The 16,434-nt window shown below is 24.3% G+C and overlaps 4 protein-coding genes across 9 annotated transcripts in view; 1 reads left to right on the plus strand and 3 right to left on the minus strand.

Annotated features, from left to right (window-relative positions):
- Positions 1-439: 439 nt before the first annotated feature.
- Positions 440-3,057, minus strand: LOC126915599 (regulator of microtubule dynamics protein 1-like). Of its 2 annotated transcripts, none has more exons than XM_050720420.1 (6): positions 2,648-3,057; positions 2,335-2,514; positions 2,039-2,221; positions 1,573-1,787; positions 1,271-1,437; positions 440-1,158 (listed from the first exon to the last, which is right to left on the minus strand). In XM_050720420.1, the coding sequence occupies exons 2-6, from the start codon at positions 2,508-2,510 to the stop codon at positions 901-903; spliced, it is 999 nt and encodes a 332-aa protein (XP_050576377.1). In that variant the 5' UTR covers positions 2,511-2,514; positions 2,648-3,057; the 3' UTR covers positions 440-900. The 2 variants fall into 2 exon arrangements, with proteins under 2 accessions (XP_050576377.1, XP_050576376.1); XM_050720419.1 differs by having other exon boundaries at positions 1,271-1,509; positions 2,648-3,056.
- A 1,072-nt stretch (positions 3,058-4,129) lies between these two features.
- Positions 4,130-16,434, minus strand: part of LOC126915589 (phospholipase DDHD1-like) — a 410,369-nt gene continuing 398,064 nt past the window's right edge. The window contains exons 1-11 of one of the 4 annotated variants that reach the window (XM_050720396.1): positions 9,594-10,255; positions 9,365-9,497; positions 8,685-8,999; positions 7,974-8,141; positions 7,755-7,883; positions 7,547-7,688; positions 7,340-7,446; positions 6,937-7,250; positions 6,532-6,817; positions 6,327-6,464; positions 4,130-6,229 (exon numbers count right to left, since the gene is read on the minus strand). In XM_050720396.1, the coding sequence (XP_050576353.1) occupies positions 6,084-6,229; positions 6,327-6,464; positions 6,532-6,817; positions 6,937-7,250; positions 7,340-7,446; positions 7,547-7,688; positions 7,755-7,883; positions 7,974-8,141; positions 8,685-8,736 (1,482 nt within the window). In that variant the 5' untranslated portion in view covers positions 8,737-8,999; positions 9,365-9,497; positions 9,594-10,255 and the 3' untranslated portion in view covers positions 4,130-6,083. Of the gene's footprint in view, positions 6,230-6,326; positions 6,465-6,531; positions 6,818-6,936; positions 7,251-7,339; positions 7,447-7,546; positions 7,689-7,754; positions 7,884-7,973; positions 8,142-8,684; positions 9,000-9,364; positions 9,498-9,593; positions 10,257-16,434 lie in introns of those variants that run through there. The other 3 variants (XM_050720395.1, XM_050720394.1, XM_050720397.1) reach the window with 3 other exon arrangements.
- Positions 11,284-12,351, minus strand: LOC126915611 (enhancer of rudimentary homolog). 2 transcript variants are annotated; one of them, XM_050720443.1, is made up of 3 exons: positions 12,117-12,351; positions 11,692-11,779; positions 11,284-11,562 (listed from the first exon to the last, which is right to left on the minus strand). In XM_050720443.1, the coding sequence occupies exons 1-3, from the start codon at positions 12,117-12,119 to the stop codon at positions 11,342-11,344; spliced, it is 312 nt and encodes a 103-aa protein (XP_050576400.1). In that variant the 5' UTR covers positions 12,120-12,351; the 3' UTR covers positions 11,284-11,341. The 2 variants fall into 2 exon arrangements, with proteins under 2 accessions (XP_050576400.1, XP_050576399.1); XM_050720442.1 differs by lacking the exon at positions 12,117-12,351 and adding an exon at positions 11,897-12,065.
- On the plus strand, positions 12,954-16,257 carry LOC126915613 (glucose-6-phosphate isomerase). The gene is made up of 11 exons (XM_050720445.1): positions 12,954-13,177; positions 13,473-13,566; positions 13,761-13,952; positions 14,068-14,148; positions 14,233-14,448; positions 14,511-14,750; positions 14,866-15,046; positions 15,160-15,278; positions 15,364-15,592; positions 15,664-15,730; positions 15,804-16,257. The coding sequence occupies exons 1-11, from the start codon at positions 13,047-13,049 to the stop codon at positions 15,925-15,927; spliced, it is 1,674 nt and encodes a 557-aa protein (XP_050576402.1). The 5' UTR covers positions 12,954-13,046; the 3' UTR covers positions 15,928-16,257.

Here is a 16,434-nt window from a genome sequence, read left to right on the forward strand (position 1 = left end):
TTTAAAATTTTGATTTATTTCTACAGTTTCTTCATAAATGTTATAAGAATAAATATTATAACAAAAAGATATATCTGTGTATATGCAGTAGAATAGATCTTTGTCATTTGTTTTTACTTTTTTGTTTTATGATTATGTTGATGATCTGAACTTTCTACTTAAGTTTGTTTTACTAATACAAAAATATATATTTACATAAATTAAAATGAACAAAAAAATATAACTAAGATAGTTTAATATATTTTTATTAAGGTAGAAAAGTTATCAATTATTAGCATAAAAATTGTTACAAATTATACAAATAAAATATTATAGATAATAATGAAAGTTTATTTTAATTGTAATGCCAAAAGTAACCGCATTTATAAATATTTAGGGGACAAATCACTTGAAATTTACACTTTTTATAAGGTTTATAAAATTTAATTATACAAAAATGTTTGTATGACTTTTTATATTATAAATTTTACTTAGAAGATGTATACAATGAATATCATTAATAATAAATTCTATAAATTCTTTTAAGAAAATAACTAAATCCAGGCGCTTCAATGTATATACCGTTTTCTATATATATAAAATATTATTTGCTAAATTGTACAACTAAAGTATATATTTCTAATTTACAAAACCTTGCACTAGTGATGTACATTTTTTATGCAGATCTTTACAAATTACACTCTTTCATAAAATTTAAATTAAAAGATTTACAATACATACTGCAATAGATAAAATATTTTGAAAATTGTTTAGTACCTATGTTTCATGTAATAATTGATTATAAATTGTTTGATGTTAACGTTTAGATTAAACTGTGATATAGTTGTTTTTATCTATATATGTATACGGAAATAGTATAACTATTGATATAGGTGTGATGTACAAATACATTATTTTTCACTATGAACTATATCCTGAGTACTTGTCAAGAAGTTTACTCGCTTCCGTATATACTTTTTCATGATTAGCTGATACAATTGGTTTTTCTAAAATTTCTTTTAATAAATCAATTGCACATGTATATTTCTTTAAAGCAATATAACATTTACTAATGTACAACTGAGTGTATGGATTTGTACTTCCAAGCCTTGCTGCAGTTTCAAAACAAATGAGTGTTTCTTCAATAGAAACATTTGGAATTTCAAATAATGTTGCTACCTGTAAAGAGTACAAGAAAATTTAAGCTATTTAGTATTAAATTGTAATACTATATAAAAATAATATTTTGTATATATCAAAATTTTTTAGTAAATTAAATTAGAAGTTAAACCTTTTTCTCGATCCAACTTAAATTAGCAATTTCATATTTAAATCTTCCTAGAAGATAATGTAATCCAAAGTCATCTGGTTGCATTTCTAAAGCCAGTTCTATATATTTCTTAAAAATAATGCCATTCTTTATTTTGTCTGGCACTGATAAATAGTCTCCATGTAGTCCTACAAGAATAGCATACCACTTATACAGATCTGCATTTTGATTTTCAATAATTCTCCCACACTGTTGAATACCTATTAAAAATATTATTTGTTTTCATTACATTATGCAAAAATAAACAAATATATTGTACTTACCTTCAAGAATGATTAACTTTCTAATGTTCTTATCAATTTGTGTTTCTGCATAACTGTAGCTAGCTCTTGCAAATCTCCATACTACTTCTACATCGTCTGGCTGGGATTTCACTAATGTTTGCAATATATAGTAAGTCTTGACATCAAATTGATCATATGGTTGTTCATCAATCTCCTTAAGTATTGTATCCAGCTGGTTCAGTTCGTCTGAGATCCTATATTACTGAACATATAATCTCTTCCTTTTACACTTTTAAAATAACGTTACTCGCCAAAATGATCAAATTCTAATTTTCCAAATTAGTACAAGTAATCACATGCTTAAATCACGAATTAAATAGTATAATTTGAATATTCTTAAGATGTTTCTTCAGGAAGTGGATTCACATTTTTACTAGAATAAATTATAAATCCTCGTACGTGTTATTTATATAAGTTTAACATATATTTATATTACTTTACCAACCTCAAGTCACTATCGCTAACAATACTTTCACCATCGGAACAATCATAAAATTCATCATCTCCAATATCAGTTGTTGTTGAAAAAACATCAATATCTGTATCATTATCTAAAGTATAGGTATTATCATTAGAGTTAAATTTTCGTGAAATTTTTCTTTTCTTTTTCTGTTGCTTTAGTTGTAACCTTAAATGAATCAAAATAATAATATATGCCAAAATAGTTATTAACTTTATAGGATAATACATAAATTTAAGAAATATTTATGTAAATATTTCATATCAAAACAATATTATTACCTTAAAGCTTCTAATTCTGTTTGTAATTCATCAATTCTTTTATTGGCAGCATCTAAGTCAGAAATTGTTGTGTTATATCGTTGATTTGCCAAAATTTTACGGTAAATAAAAATACTAGCTGCACTTATAACACCAACGGTTACACCGATGGCAGCAGCAATTAAATTATTATGCATTATGCTGTAAATATAGTATATATTAATATGTTAAAGAATCTAATTCCATATTACTATTTTTTATTAAATAAATAATATATATAAATGCATAAAAAAAAGTTAGAAATTCTGTAAGTAGCATAAACATAGTAAAATACCGTTATTTCTCTGGGTTTCTTACTATAAATTATATTCAAAATTATATAAATTATCCACGACTATCATTCATTAATACACAATAACCATGTCCATAAAACAAACATTTTACTATCTCAATAAAAGAGAAACATATGTTCTTTCAAGTTACGCATATAAATCGTTTTTTCCTTTTTTCTATAAAATGTTGATCACGCATCACAGAAACCACATTGTATACCGGCAATTAAGAGTTTCTTCGGCAAATGAATACTTAATTCAATTTCCGTTAAAAATCCGACTTTATTACTCAACCGTTTGCTAACGATATATAAATATAATGTTCTTTTTAAGTTCAAAGTACAAAATGATTTAAAACTCAAATTATAGAGCATGAACAACTACAATACGATCTGCTATACACGCATGCATATATATACATGTATATACATACAATACCTCTGTTATTTACATACATTCACGTGATTCTAAATCAATTCATCATATTTCACGAACATGAATTTCATGAAATATAACTATAACTTCAACTTTTTAATCGAGTAATTTTAAGATTAAGGGGAAAGAAAGAAATTCCATTACATCGTAAATTACAATATTTATACAATATGTATCTATACATACAGTAGACACTTCCTTTTTATTATTAAATACATGTTCCTCCTTATGTAATAGATAGATGTATGTATTTCAATAAATTTAACATAAGTAGATAATATTGTATATACAGGTAATATTATTCAACCAAACAGTATGGTAATTACTATATTGCAAATATTTATGCATTTATGGAAAAATAAAATGTATAGAAGTATACAAAACGCGGAATTGTACAAATGTCCATAATTTAATAGCTATACATACATATGTATATTTATATGTACGTACATATTTGAATATTTAATATAATGTAATTTTGTATTTCATAAAAGAAATGTAATTTAATAACGATTACAAATTATAATCATTACATTATCATATTAAAAGGCAAACATACTTTTAATACTAATTTGCATGTTTTTTATATACTTATAGTTAGGATATGAAATTACAGAAAAAAGATAAGGAATAACTATAATTATGTATGTAATTTGAATTTATTTAAATAAATGACGTCAAAACTTTCATATTATTCCTCCTAATATTTTTTCAAAATTATTTCATAAAAATATAGGGCTTTCTTTACAATAGGATAATAATAAGTAATGAAATAATTAAATGTAATTTTGCAACATTAATGGGATATTTTGTTATCTATGTTTCGCCAAATTATTAATTTTTTTATCAATTAAAATATAAACTGAATAAATTTAAGAAAAATCGTACAAAAGTAATTATAAAATTGTAAAATATTATATCAGTTATGTATTATAATATCCACATTGATAATATAAAAATTGATATAGAACAAGGGAATCATATATATTCTTATTTTTATAACATAACTATACCATATATTTAGATATGTAGGAAGAAATGAAATCCTCTTCTTCATTCTAAGAAAAAATATGTTTATTAACATATAAATGTATTTATATATTTATATATATTTTTAATGGATAAATATTTAAAATTGAATAAAATTTAATTATACCTAGCAACTTTGGCATCGCATATATATGTATATATATATATCGTATATACACATGTACATATGTATGTGTCGGTGTGTGTATGTATCATCTATTAAATACTTTATTAAAATGTTAAATTTTAAATTTTTCCAATAAAAGACTGTATACGTTTTATTACTGATATTATAATTTTAATTTATTTATTTCATTTAACATTTGCACTATGATTTGGAGGCTTTTTTCTACATGCCTATTATGTACTCTAATTTTTAAAATTTGATATGATATTTATCTTTGGAATAGTTAATATTATTGTCATGCTACCAAATTATGTATTATAGACAAAGCTCCTTAAAAATTTATTGTTACATAATAGTCATTAAAAAGTGCACTATTATTAAATTTTCTAAAAACTGATAAGTATATAATATTATGATATGAACACATTTACATAATACGTAAATATTACTTATGATTATATAATATTATATGATTATAATATCAGAAAAATATGTCAACAAAATTTAAATACATTGATAAAATAAACTTTGTTTTTTGTTCACATATGGTTTAAATTTTTAATATATGATAAAAGAAATATATATAACAATACCTGTCACTAATGTTTCATATTTCAAATATATGTAATTTTTTACATAAAGAATTTGTAATAAAGATATTTTTTCACACACACAAAAAGACTATACAATGAAAATAGCATTAACAAAGTATAGCCTTTCTAGTCTTTCTATTATGAAAAATTTTGTTATTTCAACGGAAAATTCGATCATTTAATAAGTATTGGAAGATAATAATAAATTATTATCCTTTTCTATTCGAAGCAACAAAGATAACATATTGATATCATTTATTTGTTTTATGAATCAACCTTGGTTGATACAATTAATCAAATATTTTTTGTCTTATTTTAAGTAAACTTTCAATATATAGGACGAGCTTCATTTTTTATAGCAAAATAAAAGATTACTATAACAAAGAAATAAAATATTTAACGCATATCGGTCTCAATCAATAATTTTAAATAAGTCAAAATAATTAATTAAAATTTGATTAAATACATTTCTGTCTTTCTTTACCTAACATGTAAATAATATATAATACGTAACATATTAATAAACAATATAAAATATACAAAACTATGTATACATGTAACAGAAAATAGAATTACAATTTCGTATTGATATTAGTTTGTGAAGATATATAAAAAAAATGTTATATTATTGAACGCAAAAGCATTTTTCAAACTCTTATAATATAGATTATGATCTTAGATTATTATGATAGTTAATTATGACGTTTTAGCGTTGCTTAAAGCACAATTTTAATGCTATTTTAAGATCTAAAATATAACTTCTCTACCTAAAAAATAAATATAACTAATAATTTTTCAGTTAACCCGTATAATACAAATTTTTGAAAGATATACTATTCAATAATATGTTATAATAATTTAAATAAATATTTTACATAAACTATATTTGCATATTCAACATAGATTATAAAATATATCTTTTTAATGATGAAGAATTTACTAATTAGATGAAATTATTTAAACAATCATTTAATTAACTATGTTAATATACTGCATGTAAATGAGGTACCTTATAGAATACGTAAAATCTCGTTTCAACTTTTTAATTGTGAAACTCGACCACATTAACCTTAAATTATGCGAACGATATAAAACGATTACATAGAATCTATAATATTATTGTATCGTTTTTTTTATTATCACAGATTGTTTTGGTGGTAGGCCTACTCCCAATATTAAGTTTTAAAGGCCTACAATGGACTAGTAAATTTTAACAGAATCTGACTGATTTCATTCTACACATACAAACCAACATCATGTTTCTAATGTTGGGAAAAGTCTTGTTAGCACAAAATAAGCTACATCGTAGTTACTCCAATATGTTGTATGTGCTGCTAATGTGTAAAAATAATTTCTTCCTAAACTTGCTCGAAGTACATAATCCAATCGTTCTGTTAATTCTAACAAAAAGAGTAAAAAAATATTGAATTATATACCTTTTATTGAATAACTTTTATCATTATTAGATTAATTAAAAAATTAATGTAATATTTTTACCTTGACCTGGTTGGATAGGTGCAGAAACATCTTTTTTAACATTCCAACCAGCACGGACTAAGCCCCAAAGACTCCAACCTTTGTCTGGTGCACGATTAGACATATCTACTGAATTTTCTTCTTTTTCATCATTATCTGCTATTAAATATTTTAAATTGAAAATGAATAGAATAATCTGAAAATAAATAGAAACTATCTGATATACCTATAAGAGAACAATTTTGGTCAGCATTATTCATTGTTGGTGGTGACTGCTCTGTTTGTTGACCATCAACTCCTCCATATGGTGGAATTAGAACAGGTTCAATTTTGCTATATCCCCTTTCTAAAAGTGGCTCCATTCTATAAGCTACAGGATCAGACCAGTGAAATATATTGTAAAATCTTTTGCATAAACCTTGAGGCATCACATCTGTTTTGTTGGATGGAGAAGGTGTACGTAATACAAGAAATACTGATAATGGGGAACCCAAACAAAATAAATTTTCAATCTGCAATTATGAAAATATTTAAACTAAAATTCTTTAATATTACACTATATTGAATTATTCTTATTGTATATAAATATCTTATATTGTATAAATAATATACAATTAGTAATAACACCTACAGGGAATTGTAATCGTTGTTTTAAAACTTCTTGCGTTTCTGGAGATGGAGGTCTTGTATCTGGAGCCATCCAGCCTGTGACAATGTCATAAACAATTACACATCCCAAAGAATGTGCTAAAATTGAAACTTTCCCTTTCCAACCAGGATGACGACTAGTAAACATAAAGTATAATCTATTTAACTCTTTTTGTAATCCAGCTCTTACTTCCCCTCCATAAAGAGGACTTGTGTAGTAGAGAATATCCATTGCTGATGTATTTAACAAGTGTCGTATGCTTACCACACTAAAGGGGGTGATAGCCTCTACTATACCTAAAATAATTTTCATTAAATACAAGATGCTATTAAAAAAATGTAAAAATTTAAATATTAGTTAGAGAAATTGTACATCAGTTTTTTACCTCCATCAAGCTTTAACGATGAACGCCATTCCACAGGGAAAAATTCTATTCTATAGTTAGAGTTAGGAAAATATTTTTGTTTCAACCAATCTACACAGTCTCTAAACCTATTTAAATATTAAATACAATAGATTGATTTCTTAAAACTTTTATATGATATCAATTGCATATAGTATATTATAATCGTTAATTATATTTTCTACATACAATGTTGTATTACGAATAATTTTTCCAGTATCTCCTTTTTGACCAATTCCATGAACTACAAAAATTATATGATCAATATCATGAGGTTTATCTTCCTTTACAGCAGCGATTTTATATCCTCTTCTTAGTTGATAACCTGTTGCTATAAAAACCATTATAAGTAATGCATACATTTTTAATAATAATTATATATTTTTAAAATACTTACTTTTTGCAAAACCTAATTTTGATGTAACACTACGCATTAATTTTTTATGTCTATATTCGCTATATAATACTACATCATTTATACTATGCCAGTCAACATGAAATTCAGAAAAATGTTCCGTGTGTAATACTAGAAATATAAAAATTTAATTCCTTATTATATTACATTGTATATATACTATTACAGAAAATAATATATAATCAAAAGCAAAATTCATACCTTCGTAAGAGTGAGAAGGTGTATCATATGTTGAAGTGGATTGACCAGAATTTTGCTTTTGAAAAAGATTAAGATGAACTTCTTCTATAATTTTAGCTTGTTCTGCCTCTAAAGGTAACCAACTACCATCATAATACCATGTCCCTCTCATAATTTCCCATTCTTCACCTTCAAATCAAATTAAAATTGATGATTACATTTATTTAAACAAAACCATATACATACAATATATGTGTAGCTATTTAATTGATTAAAAATTTAATGAAGTATTTTTTTAATTATTTAATGAAATATTTTTAATTTAAAAGTGAAAAAATCATAAAAATATTTTTGTGCATAAAACTTTCTCTATCTGAAATACACATAGAAATTGAAAAAAAATTACAATACAATATACATATAACATTCACCCTATACTCTGATTACATTAATCATGGTTAAATGAAATTAATTATAATAGATTTAAGATAACAAATTGATTGATTTTTATGGTAGACATAATAATTAGTACCCATAAAAAAAAGTGAACGTTATTACTCAAATTAAATTAACATATTATATACAATAAAGAAATTTGTAATTTATTTAGAATGTGAAATGTAATATGAAATAATTAAATATAAGTTTGAATTATTTTAGTTATTTTATATTTTGTTAAATTATATTTAAAAAATAATGATATATGAGATTGAAACTAAATAAAACATATACCTGTACAATATATTGAAACACATTTCATTTTATCTAGTTCCACATCGTACATTCCTCCTCTAACTACAATTTTTTCAACAGAAGGTGGATTGTTGGTTATATTATTACTTTTACTAAGGAAATTTTGATAATTTTGCCAAGCATATTCAATTCTTAAGCTATCATATCCACAGAATTCTACCCATCTTTTATCTACACCATCTCTATAAAACCATCGTATTTGTTCTGCAGTTAAAGGTTCTGCATATGTTAATTCATTTATTATATTTTGTGAGTTATCCTTTGAATTTAATTCTCTGGTAGTTTCTGGAATTCCTTTAAACATTAAAATTTGGAATTAAAATAAAATAAATTTAGCATGGTACATATAATTTTTGTTATTTAATAAAATGTAAAACTTACTAAAAACTTTGGTTAAAAAGATATAATGTTATAGTTTTTAATCTTTCAGTTTATTATTTACAAACAATGTCAAATTATATAACATGCAATAACAAAAAATGTGAAATAAGAGATTCACACACAGTCATTATTAGTATATTTTAATTTAATAAATTGTAATACATGAGAATTGTTAAATTTCTATAGGTTTCATTAAATTATATTAAAATGAGTTTCAGGTTTATTAGATATGATAAACATATAGAAAGTTTTTTTTTATCAGATATTATAGATATTACAATTTGCAGTAACTTTGCATAATTTTCAAATTCTTCTTTATATCGACTGCGCGTATCGAATACATATGTAGATACTTATACGTATTATAGATATTCTGAGCATACGAATTGCTCCTTATTGACGACAGATGCACTAAATAATAAATTCTTTTAATAGTTCGCTAAATTTGTATAATGAATAACGTTTAAATTATTTGCAAAGACAATCTTAAATAATTGATAACTTTACCTTCACAATTTTGAGATTCCAGAGGTGTTTCACTAAAAGGATCAATTTCAATCTTGTCAGACATCCTGTCACTTACGTAATAATTACAGGATATTTTCTAAATCATCTGATTAAAAAATTTTGCAATATTTTATGTCATATTAATTTTTTTGTAACATCTGACACGTATAAAGAGCAACAATCTTTATCAAAATTAACGTTAGACACTATTGAACACTTGTCATTGATAAAAATTTAATTATAACACAAAATCCACAGTCTGTCAGTAGAAAATATTATAAATTGTTTTATTAGTATTTATAAAGGATAATTCCTATGACGGTATCGTTGATTAAAATATAAAGGTGTCTCGTTCACGAGCAAATGCAACGTTGAGAGCTGATTGACGAATTGGCAATCGTTCTCTACAGTAGTTGGACGTTATCTCAAATCTGATTTTTAGGACTTGGGTCTCACAAACAAATTTATTCACGTTTTGTTATCTTATATAATTCCAATTTCGTACTTCGTCAAAACCACTGCATTTAATGGTAGACAGCTGATGTATAAACGCAATGCGTAAAACAGTATGCGATATGTACAATTCATACGTACTTTTATATTACTATGTACCAGTCTATATGTATATAGAGATATATAGTTATATATATATACATAGATGTATGCATAAGCGCATATATTTACGAATGATTGCATACAACGTGCTTATTGCTAATGCATATGAATCATGTAAAAAATAAAAAATAAATTGAAACGTATTACTATATACATACAACTTGTTTGTAAAATTTACATTTATATATAAGTCTAATATTTATTAAATATAATATAATATATTTTATAAAAATTGCATATTTTTCATTTTTGATATTTAATTATTACATTTAATGTAATGTTATATTGAACTTAATTTGAATACACACTATCATTTGCCTTAATTTTTATAACAGAATGATAATTTCATCTTGTACAAACCAGATTCTTTTACAGATTTATTTATGCGCAAATTGAAAACGTACATTATGAAAAATATGCATATAAAATATTAGTTTTTCCAATTGTCTCTTATGTATTATGCAAAAGAATTATTGGTTATTTTATATACAATGTGTTACCTCATCATTCACTCTCATTGGTACTAGGCAAATAATTATTGATTTCTTAGATAAATTTTTAAATAGAATTAGATAATATTAAATACATCTTTTGTGTAACATACATATAAATATAATTTAAAAAAATTTGATTTATTCTATTAATAATACTTTCGCATTACCTACATACATATATTCTATTATTCTATTTTGTAAAAGTCAAATGAATGATAAATGTTGAATATTTATAATTTCATGTATTTATGTAAGAATTAATGTACATTTTGTCGAACGATTTATTATTATTTAAAAAATAATATAAATTCATTTTATAAATAAAATAATAGAATTTCTGTAATGTTAAGTGAAATATATATTTCATTGAACTAATACATATATTCACATTCATTTAAAAATAATACAAGTTTAAAAAAAACCACATAACTATTTTATTATAAACACATATATATGTGAAATAAGAAATCATATTATCCCTAACAATAATATTAAGGAGATTGTTCTATAGTATGTGATTATACAATAGTACAGTTTTTCTGTACGTTATATATTTATTATTACAAACTTTAATATAGATCTTTAGCTAAAGGTAATATTTATTATACACAAAATTATAGATGTACATTTATTCATTAATTATTTCCCATGTCCTGCAGCTCGACGTAGTAAAACATATATCTTTTCTTTAATCCAATCCTTATTGTATGGGGCATATGTGTTTGTGGATTTTTGATAAACAAGACATGATAAATCTGTAAGTTGATCAACAAAATCAAACAACTGACTGATATCGTATGTTATAGTTGGCGTATTTGGATTTCGCCTTTTTAAATGTTCTTCATAAATCTTGCATACACCTGTATTAAAAAATCAAGCTTATTTTCCTATATTTATATCATGTATATATGTATTTGATATATGATTAAATATTCTGTGATTCAATTAAAAAATTACTAAGTTCCAACTACAATATAGAATATCCTTACCTTCCATACATTCATTAACACTTTCATAATCAGAGTATGTTCTTGTTTCAGGTCTATTACCTGGTTGTACAAGCAATATTGTGTGAGACTATAACAGATAAAAACAAATATTGCAATTTAGTTATTTTAATGTATACACTGTACTAAATAATTTTTATTTTTAAATACTTATTGGTTATAATATTTCAAAAGAGTAAATATTTACATTCTTCGTGCTCCAATGTAAAAAGACATAGGTACACATATGTATTTTAACATAAAGATATTATGATATCTAAAATTGGTTATAAACTGTGTAATAATTTTAACTTGGTTAAAACATATGTATATTTATAACTATGAACGTGAAAAGAAATTTAAGTTTCAAATAAACAAATATCAAAGGTTTGACATAACTTAAAGTAGTCAAAACAAAAATCGATTACCATTTTTGCTCTTGAATTAAGAATAACTCAGTTATATGATTTTAGCAGCGTTTAACTTTTTCCCAATTTTTATCACTTTTGCCACAATAATTCCACGCAATAAAAAAAATAAAACGTCGAAATCCCTTCAGAAAGCAACCTCAAAATTTCGACTCTAGAGTTTTCGATGATAACACTTGATTCACTTGGAACTTGGAATTTGGAACATACATCAGTTCAATGGGAACATATCGTATTGTTCCTTCGTTCCTTGTATATCTCGTGGTTCAATTTACGTTCCACATGTTTAACATTCGTGTTATGTTTAAATATAAATTTTGAAATTAACGTCGAGTTTTTAAAGAAATGTGAAATTCCTAAAAACGAATGAAAAATTACAAGACTATATGATATAAATATATTAAATATATTTGATTACGATAAATAAATTATGTTAGGAGTATTGAATGCAAAACTACCTGTTATATTAAAGAAATGTATATTATTCAATTTATTCAGCAAAGTTTTATTGTTCCTTATTCCATTTTTATATATAATACTAATTAAAAATATTAAGAAAATTTTATCAAATTCTATACGATAAAAATCCTTTATTTTTTTAACATTATCAAACTCATTTTAAATCATATTAAATTTATTATATATTAAATAGTATTTAATGAATATTTGTTGAAAATTTGCGTGTATTTGTAAAATTAAAATATTAAGATTTATATTTATATATAATGCAATTATAGTATGACAGTTTTTTGGAAGATATTCTTCAAACACCGTTCTTATGAGAGATTACGTTGAGAAGCAGCTTGAACATGCAAGAAATGTTGGCACGTCTTGAATTAACTTTATACATGAGTAGTCGACGTCGACATAGAGTCACAGAGCACGAATTTGTATTTCACACTGTCAGCGCGGTTTTCTTAAATTAAAAAAATGAAACCGAAACCAGAATTAACTACCGAAGCAGCATGGACCAAGTTGCAACAGTATTTTGATATTAATGGTCTAAAAATTAAAATATATGATCTTTTTCAACAAAATCCTAAACGCTTCGAAAACTTTAGGTGAGTTTTATTAATCCTTGACATATGACCTTGAAATGACCCGAAGGTTGTTTGCTCTAATAAAATGAGATTATTGTAAAAATCTTTGTCTGAATTGTTTATGAGATTAAAATGAAAAAAAGCATTTCTATTTTACGTATTATTTTATATAGTTATGATTTTTTTCTTGAAATATCTCTTTCGCTCAATTTTATATAGAATAACGGAATACCTTTCACATTAAAATATTATGGAAAATAATTGTAATATGATTTTATATAAAGATCATTTTAACGATATTTAATTTATTAATTAGTCTAGAAATTCCTACTCCTGAAGATGGGCCAATTTTACTTGATTATTCTAAGAATCGGCTTACTGAAGAAGCATTGCAACTGTTATTGGAATTAGTATGTATTATAATATTGTACAAGTATTAAACTTATATTGCATTAATTATAATAAGAAGAAATTTATATTTAAATATATTTAATATTTATATTTACATTTAAATATATTTAATATTTATATTTATATTTAAATATATTTAAATGCTATGTAATAATTTATTACATTTGCAATTATATATTTTGTAAATTTTAAGGCACGAGCACGTGAAATAGAAGCCGCAAGAAATGCCATGTTTAATGGAGAGAAAATTAATTTCACAGAGAATAGAGCAGTTTTACATATCGCTTTGCGCAATAGAATTAACAAACCAATATTAGTTGATAATAAAGATGTAATGCCAGAAGTGAATGCTGTATTAAATCACATGAAACAATTTACTAATGAGGTAAATATATATATAATAAAATATATATATATATATAAAAGACAATTTTATATTTACTTTTAACTTTCGGAAGTAATAACTTTCTATATAATATTTATTTTTTTATATTATATAGATTCTTTCAAAACAATGGAAGGGTTTTACTAGTAAACCAATTGAAGATGTTGTTAATATTGGAATTGGTGGTTCAGATTTGGTATGTTATATAAATTGTGATCATAAGATATATAAATTAATTCCTCTTTTATTCATGTAGCTATATATTTATATATATATATAGGGTCCTTTAATGGTAACTGAAGCATTAAAGGCATTTCATGTTGGACCACGAGTTCATTTTGTTAGTAACATAGATGGAACCCACATTGCTGAAACTTTGAAAATGTTGAATCCAGAAACAACTCTTTTTATAATAGCATCGAAAACATTTACTACTCAAGAGACGATTACAAATGCCACTTCTGCTAAAATATGGCTTTTGGATGCTTTAAAAGATGTGAGTAATGAAATAACGATCTTAAATTTAGTGGTATATAAAATATACCTATTTTCATATAGCCTGCAGCAGTTGCACGTCATTTTGTTGCATTGTCTACTAATAATCAAAAAGTGAAAGAATTTGGTATTGATGAAAAAAATATGTTTGGATTTTGGGACTGGGTTGGAGGACGTTATTCGTTATGGTCAGCTATTGGTTTATCAATCTGTTTGTCTATTGGATTTGAAAATTTTGAAAAATTATTGAGCGGTGCATACTTTATGGATCAACATTTCTGTAGTGCTCCATTGGAGAAAAATGCAAGTATATTCTTAATCTTTGTTTGTAATATTATAATTATATCTTTTTAATATTTTGAGAAAAATATTGAATCATCGAATTTTTTCGTGTATTTAATAAAACATTACTTTATAGGCACCAGTTATATTAGCTCTTCTTGGAATATGGTACCATAATTTTTACAAAGCTGAAACACATGCATTATTACCATATGATCAGTACTTACATAGGTTTGCTGCTTATTTTCAACAAGGAGATATGGAAAGTAATGGAAAATATGTTACTCGTGCAGGGAAAATTGTAAATTACAGTACTGGTAAATATTTTATATATTTTATATGTCTAGAAAAAATACAATTTTTTATTTTCTCTAATTAAGTATTATAAGTGTTTTATTCAGTTAACGTGAAAAAAAATTAAATATTTAAGGTCCAATTGTATGGGGAGAACCAGGTACTAATGGACAACATGCATTTTACCAATTACTACATCAGGGTACTAGACTTGTCCCTGCTGATTTTTTAATTCCAATACAGTCACATAATAAGGTATTATTATAATTAATAGTTGGAGACTATCATTCGAAAAGAAAGTTTTAATATAATAGCAGGTAATAAGACATTCTTATTTTAGGTTCAAGGAAATCTCCATCATAAAATATTGCTTGCAAATTGTTTTGCACAAACTGAAGCTTTGATGAAAGGAAAAAATGAGAATGAAGCACGAACTGAATTGCAAAAAGCAGGAATGAATCCTGAGCAAATAAATCTATTATTACCACATAAGATGTTTGAGGGAAATAGACCAACCAATACTATTCTTCTTAAGAAAATAACACCTTTTATTCTTGGAGCTTTGATTGGTAAATTTAATGCATATATTAATATATCATTTAAATGTATCATTCAGTTTAATCGTAATTTATGTTTAAAGCAATGTACGAGCATAAAATCTTTGTGCAAGGGATTATTTGGGATATCAATTCCTTTGATCAATGGGGGTAAGTAATAACTTCATCGTTGAATACTTGAAAACTTTGAAATATGTAAAAATATATAATTTTATTTTAATAGTGTTGAATTAGGAAAGCAGTTGGCAAAGGTAATTGAACCTGAATTAGAAAGTACTCAAGCAGTTACAAACCATGATTCATCAACAAACGGGTTGATCGCATTTGCTAAAAATCATAGCTCGTAAAAAGTTCCTCAAACGATATAAAATAAATAATTGAGGTACGATAAAGTAGTAATCGTCAATTGTTACAATCAAACTCTTGTTAAAGTACATACAAGTTGTTATAGAGATATAATTTTTTAATGTTCTTTTATTGTTTCTTATCACAAATTGTAGTATGAAGAAATTTTTAATCATACTTATTAAATCACTGTAAGTGAAAGATATAAGATGACATTGCAAATTGTTAAATGATGAAAAAATTATTTATCGAAATAATAATCTGTTATTTTATTTTTGCGATATTACTCTACAATTTTTATAAATATGTATTTAATAAATAATATAATCATTTTTCTGTTTCTTTTTTTATTATTACCTTGGTTTCTATGTTATTAACAAATATGTTGATATTAAATTCAATATTCAATATTAAATATCTAATTATAACTTTGTTTTAAACATATATTGTATGTCGTTCTAATAACAATATGTGAGACAAAATTTAATAAAAAATATTACAAATAAAGG

This window comes from Bombus affinis, chromosome 4, assembly GCF_024516045.1.
Source record: "Bombus affinis isolate iyBomAffi1 chromosome 4, iyBomAffi1.2, whole genome shotgun sequence".
NCBI lineage: Eukaryota > Metazoa > Arthropoda > Insecta > Hymenoptera > Apidae > Bombus > Bombus affinis.